This window comes from Ostrea edulis, chromosome 8, assembly GCF_947568905.1.
Source record: "Ostrea edulis chromosome 8, xbOstEdul1.1, whole genome shotgun sequence".
In the NCBI taxonomy this organism is placed as follows: Eukaryota; Metazoa; Mollusca; class Bivalvia; order Ostreida; family Ostreidae; genus Ostrea; species Ostrea edulis.
The window spans coordinates 6,958,214-6,976,731 of record NC_079171.1 but is presented as its reverse complement, the minus strand read 5'-3'; the positions used below and the strand labels follow the sequence as shown (position 1 = coordinate 6,976,731).

General features: G+C 37.3%; 1 protein-coding gene across 1 annotated transcript in view; it reads right to left on the bottom strand.

Annotated features, from left to right (window-relative positions):
* The window catches only part of LOC130049877 (uncharacterized), a 28,590-nt gene extending 14,602 nt beyond the window's left edge, over positions 1–13,988 (bottom strand). Inside the window, exons 1-13 of the mRNA XM_056148069.1 lie at positions 13,883–13,988; positions 13,321–13,382; positions 10,948–11,004; positions 10,239–10,313; positions 9,633–9,740; positions 8,142–8,223; positions 7,814–7,940; positions 6,928–7,009; positions 6,094–6,285; positions 5,215–5,341; positions 4,699–4,815; positions 3,662–3,774; positions 233–357 (exon numbers count right to left, since the gene is read on the bottom strand). Of these exons, the coding sequence (XP_056004044.1) occupies positions 233–357; positions 3,662–3,774; positions 4,699–4,815; positions 5,215–5,341; positions 6,094–6,285; positions 6,928–7,009; positions 7,814–7,940; positions 8,142–8,223; positions 9,633–9,740; positions 10,239–10,313; positions 10,948–11,004; positions 13,321–13,382; positions 13,883–13,964 (1,349 nt within the window). The 5' untranslated portion in view covers positions 13,965–13,988. The remainder of the gene's footprint in view (positions 1–232; positions 358–3,661; positions 3,775–4,698; positions 4,816–5,214; positions 5,342–6,093; positions 6,286–6,927; positions 7,010–7,813; positions 7,941–8,141; positions 8,224–9,632; positions 9,741–10,238; positions 10,314–10,947; positions 11,005–13,320; positions 13,383–13,882) is intronic.
* Positions 13,989–18,518: the final 4,530 nt, after the last annotated feature.

Here is an 18,518-nt window from a genome sequence, read left to right as displayed (position 1 = left end):
ATACAATGAAAGGTGAAGATAACGAACAATAATTAATCATATAACTCCATGTGTTCCAATATAGAATATCAACCTAGTAATATTACCTGATGCCTGGTTATCCAGTGAGGTTTGACTCAATAGATACCTTATTCCTGGTTATCCAGTGAGGTTGTACTGTACCTTATTCCTGGTTATTCAGTGAGTTTGTACTGTACCTTATTCCTGGTTATCCAGTGAGGTTGTACTGTACCTTATTCCTGGTTGTCCCGGGAGGTTGTACTGTATTTCCAGCCAGTGATAACATCGGAGTGTGTCCGGATTATAAGCCATGTGGAGACCGTCTATCGTCATCTTAATGATGTAACCATCCGGTGCCTGTAAAGATATCATAATGTTATAGACAGTGGTCACCATCTTAGTGATGTAACCGGTGCCTGTAAAGATATCATAATGTTATAGAGAGTGGTCACCATCTTAGTGATGTAACCGGTGCCTGTAAAGATATCATAATGTTATAGACATTGGTCACCATCTTAGTGATGTAACCGGTGCCTGTAAAGATATTATGATGTCATAGACAGTGGTCACCATCTTGGTGATGTAACCGGTGCCTGTAAAGATATCATGATGTCATAGACAGCGGTCACCATCTTAGTGATGTAACCGGTGCCTGTAAAGATATCATAATGTTATAGACAGTGGTCACCATCTTAGTGCTGTAACCGGTGCCTGTAAAGATATCATAATGTTATAGACAGTGGTCACCATCTTAGTGATGTAACCGGTACCTGCAAAGATATCATAATGTTATAGACAGTGGTCACCATCTTAGTGATGTAACCGGTGCCTGCAAAGCTGGCATGATGTTATAGACAGTGGTCACCATCTTAGTGATGTAACCGGTGCCTGTAAAGATAGCATAATGTTATAGGGATTTATTGTCATCTTAAAGATGTAGCCGGTGTCTGTTAGGATACCATAATGTTATAGACAGCTATCGTAATCTTAACGGTGTAATCGTCCGGTGCCTGTAAGGATATCGTAATGTTAAAGACAGTTATCGTCATCTTAATGATGTAACCATCTGGCGCCTTTAAGGATATCGTAAGTCATGTTATAGACAGTTATCGTAATCTGAAATGAAGCACTGAAAGTTAATGTATGCATGTGTCTGTTGCTGATTGATAACAGATGGATTTGAACGTGAAATTTGACTCTTAACTTATCATTTCGTGTTTTGTCATATCCGCGACTAAGCTGTTGCGGTTTATTTATAGAAACCCAAATAATTCCTTTAGCGCTTCGAAACCCCGTGATAATCAGAGTTAGAATAAATCCTCAGTACCCCTTGTTTTCACGACAATGGTGCGAGGACAAATAGCTGTATCAAGGCGCTATATCACAATAACTCGCACAACTTTTTTTGAATTTCCGAGTTTCAATATGGAGTCATAACTATTGCCGGAGAAGTGCAAAATCTAGCCTATATTCGGCGCCTACGGCCTTTGATCATGTAGGGGTCTTTATTTTGCCACACCCGCTGTAACATGGAGACTCGGTTTTTGCAGGCCCCCTTTAGTCGCCTCTCACGACACGCAAGGAATACTGAGGACCTATTCTAACCCGGATCCCAACGAGACAACTTTAGTTAAAGTAGGTCAGAAACTATTTCAATCTTTGACAATATCCCAATTATTTTTTTTTAACAATCACACATCCTTACTAACGACGGCCATACTAATCAATAACTGTGTGAATATTCATCCCTGCTAATGACTATGACTATTCACATTCCTTATGGGCTTCGTGAATCTTCCAAAGACACAGTCGGTCATTTTTGTGCTTCAAATATATTACTAATGACACTTAATGTATGAAATATTACTTTAAAACTTGACGCTGTAATAAAACCAAACAAGAGGCCCATGGGCCACATCGCTCACCTGAGTCACCTTGGTCCATATCAGAAGATTTTCCATATCTATTTGCTTGTAAAACCGTAGTCCCTATTATGGCCCCAAACCTACCCCTGGAGGCCATGGTTTTTGCAAACTTGAATCTACACTATGTCAGAAAGATTTCATGTAAATGTGAACTTCTTTGGCCCAATGGTTCTTGAGAAGATTTTTAAAGATTTTTCCTATATATTTGTATGTAAAACTTTGATCCCCTATTGTGGCCCCATCCTACCCCAGGGGGACATGATTTTAACAAACCTGAATCTGCACTATATCAGAAAGCTTTCATATAAATCTCAGCTTTTCTGGCTCAGTGGTTCTGGGAAGAAGATTTTTAAAGATGTTTCCCATATATTTGTATGTAAAACGTTGACCCCCTATTGTGGATTCGACCCCCGGGGGCCATGATTTTAACAATTTTTAATCTGCACTATATCGGGAAGCTTTCATATAAATCTCAGCTTTTCTGGCTCAGTGGTTCTTGAGAAGAAGATTTTAAAAGATTTTTCCTATAAATTTGTATGTAAAACTTTGATGCCCCCCTTGAGGCCCCATCCAATCCCCGGGGTCCATGATTTTAACAATTTAGAATCTGCATTATATAAGGAAGCTTTCATATAAATCTCAGCTTTTCTGGCTTAATGGTTCTTGAGAAGAAGATTTTTAAAGATTTTCCCGATATATTTGTATGTAAAACTTTGATTCCCTATTGTGGCCCCATCCGACCCTCGGAGGGCATGATTTTTAACAATTTAGAATTGACACTACCTAATAAAGCTTATCTATAAATTTCATCTTTTCTGGCCCAGTGGTTCTTGAGAAGAAGATTTTTTAATGGCCCTACCCTATTTTTACCTTTTCTTGATTATCTCTCCTTGGAAGGTGGCCTGGCTCTATATTTTAACAATTTAGAATCCCCTTTACCTAAGGATGTTTTGTGCCAACTTTGGTTGAAATTGGCCCAGTGGTTGTTGAGAAGAAGTTGAAAATGTGAAATGTTTACAGACGGACAGACGGACGGACAGATGGACGGACGGACGCCGGAATACGGGTGATCAGAAAAGCTCACTTGAGCTTTCAGCTCAGGTGAGCTAAAAAGCACAAAACCGATTGATTACAATCCTTTTTGAAGATACGGAATTACCGTCCGTGAGTATATTTTCATACACTTTTTGTATGTTGCTACAGTCGTGGGAGGATGCTATTTCTTTTGCAGCTTATATAATGTTGTAATTCCAATAAGATGTCTTATTTACTACCATTGAAAATAGCGTTCACGGGATCCTTTAAGTTGTGATAATGTCCTTGGCAATGCCCATGTTAAGAAACTGCTTTGAAATAAACATATCTGCTCCTGAGCACTTGATCCCACGACTGCTATAGTCAGAGGTTATATTTTTTTTTCAAGATTAAGATATAGGGCTTACGGCGGCTGTGATCGGTTGACAGGGAATATTTACTCCCCCTAGGCACCTGATCTCACCTCTGGTGTCTCCAGGGATTCGTGTTTGCCCAACTATCTATTTTGTATTGCTTGTGGAGTTTATGGGATTAATCACTGTTCGTTATCTTCACCCGTCATTGATCACTGTTAGTTATCTTCCCCTTTAAAGGAGTTATGGGATTGACCACTGTTTGTAATCTACACCTTGATAAGAGTTATGAGATCGTTTACTGTTCGTTATCTTCACCTTTTGCGTTATTGAAAATCAACACCTTACCTTGACTACCCATCTGCAGATTTTACCGTGACCAATTTTATTCGGATAATTAGGAGAAGTGACCGATGTTTCCAGTCCACCATTTTCCTCTAGATAAATTTCTCCACCACAGTCTGCAATAAACCAAAAGAAGTATGTAGGAGTATTGAGATTGATCACTGTTCGTTATCTTCACCTTGCATCCATTAAAACTCTCGGTTTCGGTGTAGGGATATGCTATAAGCGCTCGAAATGTTATCGCTTATTGACAAATGTTAGTTATAAAGTACATAGTACACACATACAATATGGAGGTAAACTTAATCAAAATCTAAATATTGTGTTCCTTAATTTAAGAAATAGATGTATGGAATGGATGTACGTCAAAAAGAATTCGGGACATCTACATAAATATGAACGGAATCAAGACCTTGGAACTGTTAACATGACATGGCATGCATATTTTTCAGATGACGTCAGCATATAATGAATAGGTATTATCGCTCAACATTGGGTCATTGTTGGTATATGCTAAGACACATTGGAATATGTTGGGCGATTGCGCTTGAGTCCAGTGCTATAAAAATAGTAAATGGTTATCGATGACATGTGTTCGAGCCTTCTTGACAGATAAAACTGTTCTCACACTGATCTGTTGTCTATCACAAGACAGATACAGCTGTACTCACCCTGATCTGTGTCTAGACAGATCAAGCTGTACTCACTGTGATATGTGTATATCGTTAGACAGATAAAACTAATCAATCTGATATGTGTCTAGACAGATAAAACTGTACTTACTATGATCTGTGTCTTGACAGATAAAGCTGTACTTACTCTAACATGTGTCTAGACAGATAAAGCTGTACTCACCGTGATCTGTGTCTAGACAGATAAAGCTGTACTCACCGTGATCTGTGTTTAGATAGATAAAGCTGTACTCAATCTAATATGTGTCTAAACATATAAAGCTGTACTCACCCTGATATGTGTTTATCGATAGACAGATAAAGCTGTACGCACCTGATATGTATCTAGACATATAAAAATGTACTCACCCTGATCTGTGACAATCGTTTGACATATATCTCCAGTGAAACCTGTCGGACATGTGCACTGACATTTGATATTGACGTATCCCGAGTTCTGACAGACAGGGGGCGATGTACAATGGGCTGAAAAAATCAAATTGATTAGGGTAACCTTCAGTAGCGTTTACTGCTTTTTAGGGAAACTCCCTTCATCTCACAACTGTACATCTCATTTGTAGCATACTACAGAGACCAGATGCACACTTATGTCTTCATCACACAACTGTACATCTCATTTGTAGCATACTACAGAGACCAGATACACACTTATGTCTTCATCACACAACTGTACATCTCATTTGCATTATATCACACACTTATGTTTGTATTTCAGTGTTCCATCAAACACAATCTCCATGGCAATTGTTTTCAAACTTTATTAAATGACTTTTCAAGGTAGTTTATTCAACTTCATTCTTTAAAGTATCCATTCACTACGGCACAAAACATTTAAACGCAGCTCGTCCTATGGGCACTGTTTACCTGTGCAGTCATACTGATCCAAAACGTCCTTCAAATCATAGAAAGAGAACACGTGGTCACCAGGGTACTCCAGAAATCTCAGGTTTGTGTCTCTCAGTTCTATTGTCGGATTTCCATTTCCGAAATCCTGAAAATAAAAGAATAGTATGATAAGGTTAATGTAACGAACAGCCATGTATATCTGTTGTAGAAAACGAAACATACGAACGAGGTATTTCCATTTTAATACTACCTACCGCCTAGTAGACATAATTTATTCACAGTACATTATTAACACCGATAGACAAATTTGATTAAAAATTTGTATATGTCTGGGTATGTTCAGGGGTCCTAGTTTGCTGAACTCTCTATTTTGTATCCCTTATATGAGTTATGGAATTGATCAATGTTTGTTATCTTCATCTTTCTTGTTATAGTTATGAGATCGATCACTGTTTGTTATTTTCACCTCTCATGTTAGAGTTATGAGGTTAATGACTGATGGTGATCATCACCTTTAATGAAGACTAAAGTTGTGCACCTGATATCTTCATTATGAGTTTTTTGTAACATCCAATAAACTTGTAGATATTTCAAAGGTAGTGTTTTATTGGCATTTCCCATTCCTTTTCCAATGAGTACAAATTCATTATATCCCCCTATTCAATCTGCCTGGCTGTGATAGTATACCCATTATGATAGTTCTAGTTTCAGCAGGAGATCACAGTTAGATAGCCGATCATTTGACCATATAAAGCGTTAAAAAAACCAGGGTACTGAGAAACATCAATCCGACCGGAGAATCAGTTAAATATTGTTTAATAGTTCCACAACATAATCAATATTTAATGTACAGTGTGTTATCTGAAGTTCAGCGAATTTGTCATACAAGCATCTTACCGTCAGCCCATACTGCAACACGCTTCCAAAGTCATACGGGTTACGATTGTACGTCATCCGGCGATAAAAGTTGTACTCAGTTCCCGGATTGATGTTTTCCCATTTAATATTGACATATCGATCCCGATCTTTCCGCGATTGTTCGTGTCTTTGTCCGAGTCTGTGTAGCATTTCATGTACAGCTATCCTCACCTGTAACCAATCAAAATAGTTCATCGAAATCTCAAACATCTTTACAACCAATGAAAAGTAATTAATGTAAACGCTATCTTGACTTATAATCAATCAAAATGGTTTAACGAAATCGCAATCATCTTTACAACCAATGAAAGTTAGTTAATGCAATCGCTACCCTCACCTATAACCAATCAAAATTGTTCAACAAAATCGCAACCATCCTTACAATGGAAATCCATCAATTTGGAATTTGGGAATTTGGAAATCAAATGAAATTTCCATCAATGGAAAGTAATTAATGTTAATCGCTATCCTGACTGCTAACCAATCAAAATAGTTCATCGAAATCGCCATAATCCTTACAACCAATGAAAATTAGTTAATGCAATTGCTATCCTGACCTATAGCCAATCAAATTAGTTCAATCAACGTTTACAACCAATGAAAATAAGCTAATGCGATCGCTCTCCTCACCTACAACCAATCAAATATACTTCAATCGCAATCAAGACTTACAACCAATAAGAATTAATGTAATCGCTATCCTTATCTTATATTAATATTTCTGTAGCATACATTATCAAATATTAACTGGCTTACGTACTATTGTCATGATTTCTGAAAACATCGGGGAAGGCTTCACAATTCATTGCTTACCGATCCACATCCGGGCTCCTGAAGGGTAATATGGTGTTCACTGTCGCCATAAAAACCTAATCCCGAACTGCAACCTGCCGCGCTACAATAGAATTCAAGCATAAATGTCAGCATTCCCGTCAGTGTCACAAGCGCAGATTACGTCACGATGGTCATTGTCACAAGCGTAGATGACGTCACGGTGCTCATTGTCACAAGCGCAGATTACGTCACTGAGGTCAGTGTTACAATTTATTCAGCAGCGATAATAAAAACGATAAAATCAAATAATATTTACCAAGGTATATCCGAGTGAACTATCCTATATTCAATGTCAAATCACTATATTTAAGAGCTTGTTCTGCCTATGGCCAATGTTTTTAAATCGAGACAAGTTACTGACAAACAAGTTACAGGGGTTTCAACAATCTCGTTTAAAGTCAAGATTTCGCAAATTCTAAAGCTGTTATAACGATCTAATTTGCCAATACAACCTGTCATGAACCAGTTAATGAATATATACGCAGAAACATTGGTGTACCTGATTAAATACTTAAAATCATATAGCAGTTCATCATTTAATACGTAAACTTTTAAATTAGATTCTGATTAAATACGAAAATCTATAACTTAGTTCATGATCCATTACGTAGATTCTACAACCAGTTACCGATTTAATATATAAATTCATCAATGCGTACCTGATTAAATACGTAAATCCATGGAATAGATTAAGATTCAATACGTACAATTCATAAATTAATTCATGATTCGCGAAGTATTTCGTGATATATTACGTAAATAATTAAACTAGTCCCTGGTTAAATCCCTAATTCAATTCATAATTCATGTATCCACACACTAGTATTGATCAAATTTATGATTTAGCTCCTATTTCAATCCGTACTTTTGTACAAGAACGTATCCCTTGTGGCCTACTTCCGTCTCTACTTCCGGTGACTTCGGCTTCCATCGAATACAGGTCAGGTTATCAAACAATTCGACAGCCTTCAAAAACGATTCTCGGTTGGCCACTGAAACAATATACCGTATATTTCCAACGATATCCACAAGCAATTATAGAAACATGTCGCTTAAATCAATCAAAATTACGGATTTATCTGCAATGCATCGTTTTCAAGCCGGACGATGATGTTGTTGAAATAGGTGCGTTAACTTGCAATGTGAACATTCATAAATGTGAAGAATGTAAGCAGATAAATGTATACACATACCTAAATTGGATGCAAATGAATAAGGAACAGTAGACATCGGCCATTTCTGCCACTCTGGTCCGAAATTCCTCTTCATCCGTTTCTAAATGCACGCAAAAAGTAAATTAATTTCAGAGTGCACGTGCTGAAATAGGATACCGTTTCAATGTATTGGGAACTGTTCAGACATTGGTGACAATGCTCACATTTTTTCAATAAGAAAAATCCCAAACTTAAGTTCGAGTTATCTTTTACTTGAGCGGTCAATATTTGAGTAAAGTCTCATACTTCTAAAATGAAATTCCCGAGAAGTTCATGCCTGCCATTCTTTCCCAAATATGTGAAATTATATAATGCACACACATTGAATGTTTTACCGTATTTGTGGAAAGTTCGGTGAACAAATGGCGGAGTCGCTGGTTTCCCAAACTACACGTCCCGAGCTTCATTTTCATCCTATGCCTCATCAATTTCAATTAAGATTGATTGATTGTATCTTGTTTACAGTCTCTCTCGAGAATGTTTTACTCATATGGAGACGTCACCAAGACTTAAAATTTAGGCCCCCATTCGGCGCTTACGGCCATTGAGCAGTGGCGGTTCTTTAGCGTGCCACACGTACTGTGACACGGGACATTCGTTTTAAGGTCATCTGCGAGGACCCGTGACATTCACACCTTATGCCAAGCGTTTGAGGATGGAACTGTCACTACTTGTTTTAAGGACTTGAGTTCATCGCAGCCGGGATTCCAACTCTGACCTTCCGCATGTGGGGCGGACGCTCTAACCTCTAGACCACCAAGGCTTTAACATAGATACAAATATGAACGGGATAATAATCAGATAGCTAGAAAATGTCGAAACAATTGATATGACAATCCATGCCTAACGCCGAGGGTTGTAGCATGCCAACACCTGTCATGACAAAGGACCTATGTTTTAAAGGAATATCCCCAAGACCAGTGATTCTCACTTCTAAATATCGCGGGTTTGACGAATGACCAATCACTACCTAGTTCATAGTGTCAGATTTAACGCTGCCATGACACGAGCTGGCCTCAAACTCACGACCTCCTGGTTACAAAGCGAACACTCTACCACTGAGCTACCGAAGCGAACACTCTACCACTGAGCTACCGAAGCGAACACTCTACCACTGAGCTACCGAAGCGAACACTCTACCACTGAGCTACCGAAGCGAATGTTCTACCAAGACGTGCAAATATACTAAATGATGACGGTAGCCATTAATAACAACAGAAAAACATATTTTCAAAACATACCTTTTCAGACGTCTCACCTGTGTTCTCCGCCTGCCCTCTTTATCACTTTCAGACGTCTCACCTGTGTTCTACGCCTGCCCTCTTTATCACTTTCAGACGTCTCACCTGTGTTCTACGCCTGCCCTCTATATCACTTTCAGACGTCTCACCTATCTAGCCTGCCCTCTTTATCAGTTTCAGACGTCTCACCTATCTAGCCTGCCCTCTTTATCAGTTTCAGATGTCTAACCTGCTTTCTCCGTCTGCCTTCTTTATCAGTTTCAAGCTCTCCCTCCATAGTTCTATCCAATCTCTCCTCTACAAGTTTCTTGGAACTTTCGGGATGCAACCCTTTGGGCTGAAATTTCCAGAAGTTTAGAATATACCTAAATATAAAAATAACTCGGATTCTAAAAAAATTTGGAACTGGTATTAAGGTAATTGATATCAATGGTGACATCTTCGTGTGTTGTTTTTCTCTTTCTATTTCTTTTTCGTATCATGTCTGCATTACAACACACCCAAACGTCATTAATAACTCAATAACAACCCTTAATGTCTCAATGTGTAGCTTAAATTGCTAAATTTATTATTGATGTATAAATTCCCACTGTTTGGAGCTACTACGTATATTTAGGGGCGTCAGTACAACACAAGTCGTTCATTAAACAGAACATTTTGCATATCGTTGTGTATTTAAGGATATTTATGGACGCAGTTTTCATTACATTTTAATTCAGAAAGGAGCAAATTCCCAACCCAGTACGCATGTGCACGTTACATCGAGTTTGTGCCGGTGTAGGACAGGCTGGAAGGGAACTATTTTTGCATCAAGAACAAACGCCGGTTTACTCACGTGTTTAATGACGCCGTCTTCCTCCACGCCCATGCTGAGTAGTAACTGCATATAGGGGTCATCGGGGTCAATTTCCTACAAAGAAAAAAACTGCATAAGCTGACATCATCTTGGAGAAGAAATAATTGTATGTGGGCGTCATCACCGACAACCATCAGTGCTGACACGGTACTACAGTGAAAGATTAAGATAACAGTGATCAATCTCATAACTCCTATAAGTATGATGGGAAAGACGTATCCCATGAAACCAAAGTTGGGATAATTCCAGGTTTGTTTTCAGAATTAGGTATATTTTGATAGTTGTTGATTGTGGCGAATAAAATATATAAATTTTTAAATATGTTACAGAATGGTGTAAATATAAACTTTACAGAGTTATTTTTTTAGAAAAAGGAGACAAATTTGTGGATCAACAGGATGTTGAACACAGGGTCCTTGTATTACTAGGTAGATTGCTAGTTAGACAATTAACCGCAGAGCTAACCAAGCCCATATAAAACGTGCATTTATGTTGCTACAATATACAATTTAAAACAATTTAAGAAGTCATATAAGAAATCTTCAAATCGAGGAGTTAAAAAAATTTCATAAAAATATCAGGCACGTAGCGTTTAAGGTGTGACGTTAATTGTAGCACGTTGACCTCTTACCCGCATAGTTGAGTAAATATACAATAGTCCCGACATTGCTCTAGAAATTGTACATACCCTATCATCGATTTCTTCCTCCAGGCTTCTCCCGTTGTCCTTACCATGTTCCTTATTCTGTAGATAAAAAAATAAACAAAAACGTTTTTGAAATACAATATATAAATGTATCCGCTTAATGTGATTGGTTCTTTCTGATAAGACCTTGACATTGTAGAGGATACGCTCTTAAGAGGACGTTTCAGGTGGCCCGGTGATTTATTGCGACCTTTGACCCTGAGCGACATCACATATAGTCCAGGTTTGATTTGATTGGTTGGTAGTTTATGTTATGTTCCGTCGAGAATTATACACTCATGTTGAGACGTCACAAGCTGCAGTGCTCAAGGCCGTTGCTGCTAAATCGCGGGACGGAACGGACAACCGGGGGGGGGGATGTACTAATGGTATGGGAATTGCAACATTTAAAAAAGAAATAAAACAAGGGAAGTTGCAATTGTAAAGAGAACGGGAATCCGCCGCTTCATATACGTCATACGAATGTAACAACGGGAAGTCACTCTCAGAATCCGCCGCTTCATATACGTCATACAAATGTAACAACGGGAAGTCACTCTCAGAATCCACCGCTTCATATACGTCATACGAATGTAACAGAACCTATGATAACTAAAGCTAACAGAGAACTTGTGTTTGTATAAAATTAAAAGGTCATTTCATTATTAACCTGAATAATTAGATTATTTGGAACAATTTAGGATTGGAGTGACACAGTTACGAAGGCTCTGTAGTTGGAAAAAAGTAAATAATAAATCAATATATTTTTAAAAATTGTTGACTTGATAAGATCACGAATTATCGTTGTTTGATAATATCACAATCCTTGTTATGAGCACACACAAAATGTATATTTCCTGTAAACTAGATGAAATCCCTAAACGCGGGAAAGCACAATAAATCATGTTGTATATAGGAAGTACTATTCAATGCGTGTTTAAATTGTTGCGCACAGGAGGTGGATGTACACTTCGTTGAATGAAATGTATATAAGTAATGTAATATAAATCTATCACAAAATGATACATATGGGCCAATTCAAGACTGTCATTCGCAGCAGAACCGTAGCTCTCTGAAAAAAAAAATTGGTACAGATCAGAGATTTTTAGGGGTGGATCTGCAGCTCTCTGGTCGGCTCCGATTTTTTTTTTCAGATTCACAGTCCTGCAACAGACTATTAGAAACATAACTAACACTGAACACCTACACAATTCTACCCTGACCATGTTCTAAACGAACCGCAACTTCTCGGATTGTTTTTTCGGCATACCGGAAAGGTCCGAGATTGTGAGATTGGTTACAGACCAAATGATCTATGATGTTGTCTCGTTTTGGGTGCTTCGATCTGGAAATTTCCATAGGATGATTCAAGACTAAAATCAGGGATTGTCGACTCGAACAGGCATTTTGATTTATTTAACAATTATCAAAACGTATTTCTTCTGTAAGATCAAAATCAAACATCGATAAACAACGGGTTTACTTCATATCGCATTATTCTAAGTTGTAAGCTTGCTTAGATCCGACAAAGCGTGCCCACCACTTTACTTTCACGTTTGCTATTTTAGTGTAGTTTATGGAAATCAAAGTTATGTTTTTAATTAATTTTACGATATTTACTAATTAAGTGAGATTCTATTGTAGCTTACTGACATCTCACATATGAAACAATAGGGGATATGTCAGAAGTATCTCTGGAGCAAGCTTTTCGGAGTTTTTTGGCAAAATGTATTAATTCAAAAGTATAAATACATCTGCGTTAAAGACGTTTTGCCACGAGAGGGGAATACAATCCCTATGTGTTCATTTCATTCTCTAAACATAGGTGTCGCTGCTCTCGCTAACACCTCTGTCATTGCCGAAATTTCAAGATTCCTGTTACACACTTTGTAGACTTTCATATAAAAATTTAACGCAGCTTAATTAATTTATGGTTTAGAATTTTAAGATAAAATTGCTTTAGCGCTTGTGAATTTTTTTTTATGCAAATAAAGCATATTTTATTTCAAACACTGGCACGGAGCATTTATTATATTGCGAGATGCAGATTTTCAGTCGCCTGCTTTCTGTTGATAGGCTTCAAGTCTGCTTTAATATTTTTGTGTGGGTTTATTTTCCCCACCGAAAAATTGAAAACTTTCACAATCGGATACTGTCGTGGGTTTGGCAAAACGACAGCACAACCTCTGACCAAAGCAGATTGAAACCGTCAAATTCAGTCACGAAAAGATTAATTGATATAAGGCTGAAAATTTATCCGCTGGGAGCAGGTGTGTTTTATTTGTTGCATGAAACACAGCTTTAACAAAATGTGCACAATGGGTAAAAATATGTTAAATATTGACTCAAGTGTTCATCAATAAAGACATATCTTACCGTGGATGCGTTATATCCCACAGAATTTCTCAGCAGCAGTTCCTTAAGATTTTCTTTTTGTACTAAAATATAAAAAATGATGAATGGCACCCGACTTGGCTCTGTTGGAAGCCATAAACAGCATAATGTAATTGTTGTTACTTTCATACAGGACAGATTAGCAGACAAATACTTACCACGATATCTTAAAAGACGTCATATCGAGAAAATTAAGAAATGCAATGGGGAAAGAAATCAGTCCTAGGAAACTGGTTTATAACTTTTACTTGATTTATATCTAATATAATTTCATCTTTTACAATTTTTTATCTCGTAACATTTTTTTTTGTCTGAATTATAAGATGATAAGTTGTAATTGAATTAAACATCGACAAATTCTATTTCTTCCTAATGCACAGGCCGACCGTGATCCGTGTAGACAAAATCATGCAAATCACAAAAACCCGTGCAAATGTAGAGATTAGTCAATCCCAATTATATTTAATTAATATTAAAAGAAAATGTTATGAATATCGCAATAATAATCAATCCCCCCCCCCCCCCAAAAAAAATAAGAACATACGTGTATCCTTTGGTCTGCCCTCTGAGAAATTAAGCTGACTAACAGCCAACAAGATAGTGAAGAAAAACCGTGCCGTGCACATTTTCGTCCCGGGAAAAGTGGCAGCTGATAGCAACGATGAACCGTTTTATACACTATCGGATGAATTGGCCCAATGAACCGTTTCAAATTAAATCTCTTACAATGTATTATTTTGTTACCATTCTCTAACTTTTTTTCTAATTTCGATCTAGCATGGGGAAAAATTAATAACGTCCGACTGAACCATTCGTACGAATTAAATTCATTATTGAAAAGAAGGTGTTGAACATCTCATGTTTATTTCCCTAAAGGTATTGTATGAAATATCGGTAAAATTAAGTTATTCAAATATATGATAAAACCAAATGGAACTTATGTTTTGATTCAAACATTTTTCAAAATAAGTTTAAAAGACTTGTATTAACGAAAATTAGCCAAAATAATTCAAGTTTAAATCAAGCAATACGCGATATATATGGTCTTTGCGTTGAAATGGCGGGGTATCCCTGAATTTCAGGGGGAAAAAACTGCCTCAGTGAAACAAAATAAAATAAATTTACCATGAATACATCCTTCGAGTTTTCGACCAAAGAATTCTTGAAATTCTGTTTCATGGGGACATTTTTTTTTGTAAAATAATAAAAATTCGAAACGCCTTCACTGATATTATTTTCAACTTCACCTGTACTTTAATATTCCTTATTAGTAATGTATGGTTTACTGCGTGGTTCAGTGGGTAAAGTCGTGTCAACTTTTATATTTAAAGATGCTTTCTTTTTTTTAAAACGACCGGGTTCGAACCCATCAACTAACGCATTTTTTTATATTACGTTTTCCATCTAGATTTTTTTCTTAATTGAAACACATTTCTAGTTTTTATAAATGTTTCATGTTAATTACAATGCGCTGAGTAAGAAATAGCTTCCAACCTGGACACTGTTTAGTTTGTGAATAGGACTATTATACCCCCCCCCCCCTTTATTTTGATTTGTTGTCAGAGTCATGTACAGTTGCCAACTATTGGCTGTAGAAAATAAAACAAACGAGTATAAGAGCTTTTACACTGTAGCACTATATAATATTGAATATTTGATATGTCCGTAACATGTTACAATATACATTGTATCTGATACTCAGAAGAAGAAGAAGAAAAAAAAAAAATTTAAGATGATTTTTACGATTTCAAAAATTGTTTAGACTACATGTATAATATACTGACCCATAACATGTATTAGGTTTGCCCTTGGTACTGGGATATTCCACAGATATTCAAATGACGAACACGCAATAAGAGTATGAATGTGGATGGAGGTCCGTTCTACGTCACGAGTGCTAGCAGGGAGCTTCGATTAGGGATTGATTGATTAAATATTGTTTAACGTCATTCTCGAGAATATTTCACTGATATGGAGACGTCACCAATGCTGATGAAGGGCTGCACAATTTAGGCCTATACTCGGCGCTTATGGCCATTGAGCAGGGAGGGGTCTTTATCGTGCCACACCTGCTGTGACACGGGACCTCGGTTTTTGCGGTATCATACGAAGGACCGCCCCATTTAGTCGGCTCTTACGACAAGCAAGGGGTACTGAGGACCTGTTCTAACCCGGATCCCCACATGATTGAATTAGGGAAGGGGAAATTCACACTTCGGTGCAACACCCTCTTTGCCTATTTATTGAGCATTGCTATTTTGTTTGCTGTCTTTGTATTACAATGCCAAAAAGAGATATGTTTCTATTTTATCTGTATAGTTTAAACAGGCAAACATATGTTTCTATTTTATCTGTATAGTTTAAACAGGCAAACATACAAGGATACAGCGCCTGTCCCCTTGTAGATTTGAGATTCAGTAAATCCGGTGTTCTAAAACGCGGACTGGAAAATGGAATGGGACGGAAAACATTACAGGCAATAATTTTATGAAGAGGTCAGCATTTTGTAAAACCAAAACGCTTATTATGAAATTACTGAGAGAAAGGGGGGGGGGGGGACATCCGCAGAATCCACCGTTTCATATACGTCCTAGTAATGCATATGTATTTTTGAAAAATAATTATAACTTATCTAGAAAAATCCCCCCCTCCACGTTGGTACATCCAGGAGTCCCTGTTTGCCCAACTTTTAATTTTGTATTCCCTATTGGAGTTATGAGATTGAACACTGCTCGTTAGTGTGAGGTCGATCCGTCCCACGGTTAATCCGTCCGTACATGTTCCATCCCATTGTCGATCCGGCCCATTTTGCTTAGCCGATCCGGGCCCCCGAATCTTTTTATCAAAGATATGATCAATCACATAAGAAAGAAAGGAAGTTTTTGCATGCATATTTTAACACAAGTTAGCAGAGATATTATAAAACAAATGTTAGGATTCAGAAGTTAGATATTATAATTAGATATAGGTAAAAAAAAAACACCAAAAAACGAAAAACAAAACACCGCGGTATTATTTTTTCTCGGGCAGATTCACTAGGGGACGGATAGTCTAAGGACGGATCGGTAATGGGACGAATCGACTAGAAATCCTGTTTGTTATATTCATCATTTCATAATATAGGCCTTTATAGGCACTGCCTGCTGTTTAATTATAGTATGCGATAGATAGATGTGGAAAAAAATAATAAAAAATTGCAATAACGAAGACTTGGAGCCTCGCGGGTCATTGAGTATCATTGGGCGAGTGACATTATTTATTTTACATGCATGCAATTATTAATAATTTGATATAAGTCACGAAAAACAATGCATCTATTTACAACAGAAAATAAAATTTATGTCAGTAAACGGCACACAATTGATTCGCAAAAAAACCCCGGAAATTGAATTTACGGAAAACTAACAGAAACAGCTATAAAGATAATTAAATGTGTACTCGGATTTGTTACACAGTAGAATGGGACGGATGAAAGACACTGACGTCATACTGCAGAAGGTGCTGTTGACCTAATGCCGGAAACTCTGGTAATTCGAGAATCATCCAAGTTTACGTGGCACTTTCGTCATCAATGTGTAAAACGCGGTTCTATACTCGGACGTCAAGGTCAGTCCACTCACCACGGGGGAAAATGCATTGTCGGTAGAACCGTAAGCAATTTACACCGTTTGTGTGTGCCTTCGTGATCGAGTGGTTAGAGCATCGCGCTCCAAATCACACGGCCTCACACCTCTGTCGGCGCGGGTTCGAATCCCGCTCGCGCTGGTAAGTGAGAACATTTCCCAGTTTACTTTTGGAAGGTTGTATTCCCAGGTACTTTGCATCTGAATTCTCTTCCACCAATAAAACCTGGTCGCCACCATATAACTGAATAATTGTTGAGTGTGGCGGAAATACATCAATCATCAAGCAATCGAAGCTGCGACTCAGTAATAGTGAATTCGAACCCAAGCGATATAATTCCTGGTGGATAGAAGATGAAGGGTGAACAGAAGTACCGGATGTAGCAATGCAGATTTATATCTATATCAATGCAATGGAGTTCGCTATCTAATTTTGAAGATATTTTAAAAAAAAAATGTATAAATGTTTGGTATTTATAATTTTCATTCACAAACATTTATAATTGAAAGAAAAAAAAAAAACCCTGATTGGTTGTATCTTGTTAAACGTTCATATTGGTAGTTTTTCACTCATTTGGAGACGTCACCTAGACCATTGAGCAGTGGAGTTCTTTAGCGTGCCACACCCACCGTGACACGAGACATCCGTTTTTAAGGTCATATCCGAGGATCCATCACATTAACACCTGATGCCGAGCGTTTGGCGATGGAACTGTCACTACCTGTTTTAACGACGTATGTTTGTTTAAAAAAAAATACTGAAGAAATCTTACGAGAAAACAATATCACAACGCGGGTTGTTTGATGGCGTTCGTTCCCCCCCCCCCCCCCCCCCCCCGTATCTGTTTGTAGTTTTAGCACTGGGTTAGGGGCATTCTCTAATTAAGACCAATGACACACTGACACAAAACGCTGTGAGGGTTTACATAACCACCCTAGGTATAGAAGTCAGTTCATTGTGACATTAATTAAGTTGCAATGTTTGCCTATAGCTTTACGGTGGCTCACTACACCAACATTTTATTGAATGGCTCGTTAAAACACCTTTTATGAAGAATGGTGTCACCATCGAATGAGCGATACAGACTCTCATTTATTTTAGAATAGTTTTTGTTGTTGTGATTTTTACCCTTCGAATGGTAAAATATGTGTTTTGTTTGTAAAAAGGATATTCTAGATTATAAATTTCGCTGTGATTTGATGCATAATTTTAATATTTAATTAAACATGAATAAATGACTTAGATAGCCGTTCTATATTTTCGAATAAAAATATTTATGAAATTTGAAAACTTTTTTTTTTTTTGTTAATATCTTTTTAATCCACGGATACTATATTCAAAATGTCAGTTAGGAAAAGATATATCGGGAAAAAATATTTTTTTTAAAAAAGAAAATGAAATGGTAAAAATTGAGAAATGTTGCTATTTTTTTTTTCAATTTGAACCAAGCCCTATCGAAATTATTTTTCAAAATTAGTCACATAGAACATTGTAGTCAGAAAACTACATTCCCTTGATGTAAAATGGTTTGCAAACTAATTTGTAAAGGAAAATAG